A 2,527-nucleotide genomic window follows, 5' to 3' on the forward strand; every position below is an offset into this window, starting at 1 on the left:
AATGCTTGCACCTGGCTGGGATTAGCTTCTATCCTCGCTGGGTGACTATATACCCAGGAATTTTCCGCAGGGACCCCAAGGAGCATTTGCTAGGGTTGAGCTTCATCCCATATTTCTTCAGAACTTCGAAGGTTTCTTGCAGGTGATCTACATGATCCTCAGCTTTCTTTGTTTTGACCAGCATGTCGTCTATATAGACTTCCATCGTATCCCCCAACTGCTTCTCGAACATTTTGTTGACTAGCCTCTGGTAGGTAGCATCTGCTTCTTACCCAAAGGGCATCACCTTGTAGCAATAGATACCTCTTTCAGTCATGAAGGCGTCTTTTCTTGATCTGCAGGATCCATGAGTATCTGATTATAGCCTGAGTATGCATCCAGGAATGTTAATCTTTCATGCCAGCTGTAGCGTCTACTAATGCATCAATATGTGGCAGTGGGAAGGATCTTTAGGGCACGCCTTATTGAGATCAGTAAAATCAATGCACACTCGCCATTTGCCATTTTCTTGCCTACAACCACCACTTAGCTAGCCACTGGGTACTTGACTTCTCGGATCTTCCCAGCTTTCAGCAGCTTCTCTACTTCCTCATTAACTATCAAATTTCTTTCTGGAGCGAATTTTCTTCTTTCTGCTTTACGGGTTCGATTGGGGTCAACATTCAGCTTATGGGTAATGATGTCAGGCTCAATGCCTACCATATCTTCTGGCTCCATGCGAAAACAGCTTATATTTTTCTTTAGGAACTAATAATCCGCTGTTTCCTCAGCTGGCAGGGATGCCCCAATCTGCACGGTCTGCTCCGGCTTCGCTAGGTCCAGCACTACTTCATCTACATCTTGCTCTGCTGGCTTGGCTGGCGCTGGACCTTGCTGTAATTGCTAGATAGACTCCTTCTTTGCTTTTAGAGAAATGCTATAACACTCCCTGGCTAGCTTGCAATCGCCCCTGATTCTTGCACTCCCCATTTGGTAGGGAACTTGATAGTCTGATGATAAGTTGAAGGTACAGCTCGCATTTTATGGATCCACGGTGTCCTCATGATGATATTATACGCTGAGGGACAATCTACCACATTGAATCTAGTTTGCAAGTTGACTCCCTTTGCATAGGTAGGCAGCACTATCTCTCCAAGCGTTGTAGCTGGCTCACCATTGAACCCGAACAGGACAGTTGCTTTCCTAAGGATATCAGCTTCCTGCAGCCCCATGCTTTCGAGGGCGCTTTTGAAAATAATATTAGCTGAGCTGCCGTTGTCTATTAAGACTCGTTTCATGAGACAATTGCTGACGGTGAGAGACACGACGAGGCCGTCATGATTGTCAGCTTCTTCATCTCCATCCTCTTCGTCGAAACTGATGGTCATACTCCTGAGCTTTTTCTCTTCTACGCTTCTAAGTGGACTTGGCGCAGTTTTGGAGCCTTCTCGAGCGAATCTTTTAGCTGCAAAGTATGTTAGTCCACATATTTCTGAACCACAAGAGATAAAATTGATTACCTTATCGTGTAGAGGTTTAGGTGGTGGACGAGGTTGCTGCTGGCTGGGACCAACTTTGTCCTCTCGCTGCCCCTTCTTACCCATCAGATGCTCGAGATAGCCTTTTTTAAGCAGCCAGGCTACTTCTTTTTTGAGGGCATTGCAGTCTTCTGTCTGATGGCCATGGTCACCATGATAGCTGCACCATTTGGTGGTGTCTTTCTCGCTGTCTAGTCTGTCGCTCTTGCGCGGCCATCTAGCTGTTGTCCCCAGCTCATCGAGCGCATTTACTACGCCTCCTGCATCCATATTAAAGCAGTAGGAAGCAATAGATGGGTAGTCATTGTTAGGAGATTTATCTGTGGCTTTGTTGGCTACAATATTGGTTTCGCGCTTTTGATATGGCTGGTGACGCCAGTCACTTTTCTTCTGATTCTGGGCCTTTCGATCATAGCTGGGCTCGCTCCCGTACCTGGACTCCTCGTCTTCTTCGAAGCGGATCTCAGCCATAGCTCTGGCTCTAACTTCCTCGAACGTGCTGCAGGGGTACCTGGTTAATTCATAATACAATCTAGATTTATATGTTAGGCCTCTCCTGAATGCTTCGATAGCGGTGGGGACATCCAGGTTCTTGACTGAGATCATCTCCTTGTTGAACCGATCCAGGTACTGCCTCATAGCTTCATTTGCCTTCTGAGTGATGCGATACAGGTCGCTTGTATGCTTATCCAGGATCCTACTGCTAGCAAATTGCATGTAGAATTTGTTAATCAAAGCAGCAAAGTTTTGGATACTACCTGGTTTTAGGCTGATCAGCCATTGCAAGGCTGGTCAAGATAAGGTGGCCCCGAAGGATTTGCACATAGTAGCTTCCAGGAGGTGCTCAGGAATGGACAGAGTCCACATCTTTTGCTTATATTGCGCCACATGATCATAGGGATCCGCAGCTCCATCGTACAGCTTGTGAGGCTGGGTCACATTGCTCTTCTTAGAGATCCTAGCCCTTGCAATTTCATCCACGAAGGGGGACTGCGCATAGCCATTAGGAG

At 46.8% G+C, this 2,527-nt stretch overlaps 1 protein-coding gene across 1 annotated transcript; it reads right to left on the reverse strand.

Moving 5' to 3' along the window:
- Positions 1-932: 932 nt before the first annotated feature.
- LOC130591117 (uncharacterized) lies at positions 933-2,234 on the reverse strand. The gene has a single exon (XM_057394036.1). The coding sequence runs from the start codon at positions 2,232-2,234 to the stop codon at positions 933-935; it is 1,302 nt and encodes a 433-aa protein (XP_057250019.1).
- Positions 2,235-2,527: the final 293 nt, after the last annotated feature.

Source organism: Beta vulgaris, chromosome 4 (genome assembly GCF_026745355.1).
Source record: "Beta vulgaris subsp. vulgaris cultivar EL10 chromosome 4, EL10.2, whole genome shotgun sequence".
Taxonomy (NCBI): domain Eukaryota; kingdom Viridiplantae; phylum Streptophyta; class Magnoliopsida; order Caryophyllales; family Amaranthaceae; genus Beta; species Beta vulgaris.

Bases quoted from the DNA above. Each gene is read 5' to 3' on its own strand.
- LOC130591117 (XM_057394036.1), bottom strand. From the start codon at position 2,234: ATGCAATTTGCTAGCAGTAGGATCCTGGATAAGCATACAAGCGACCTG.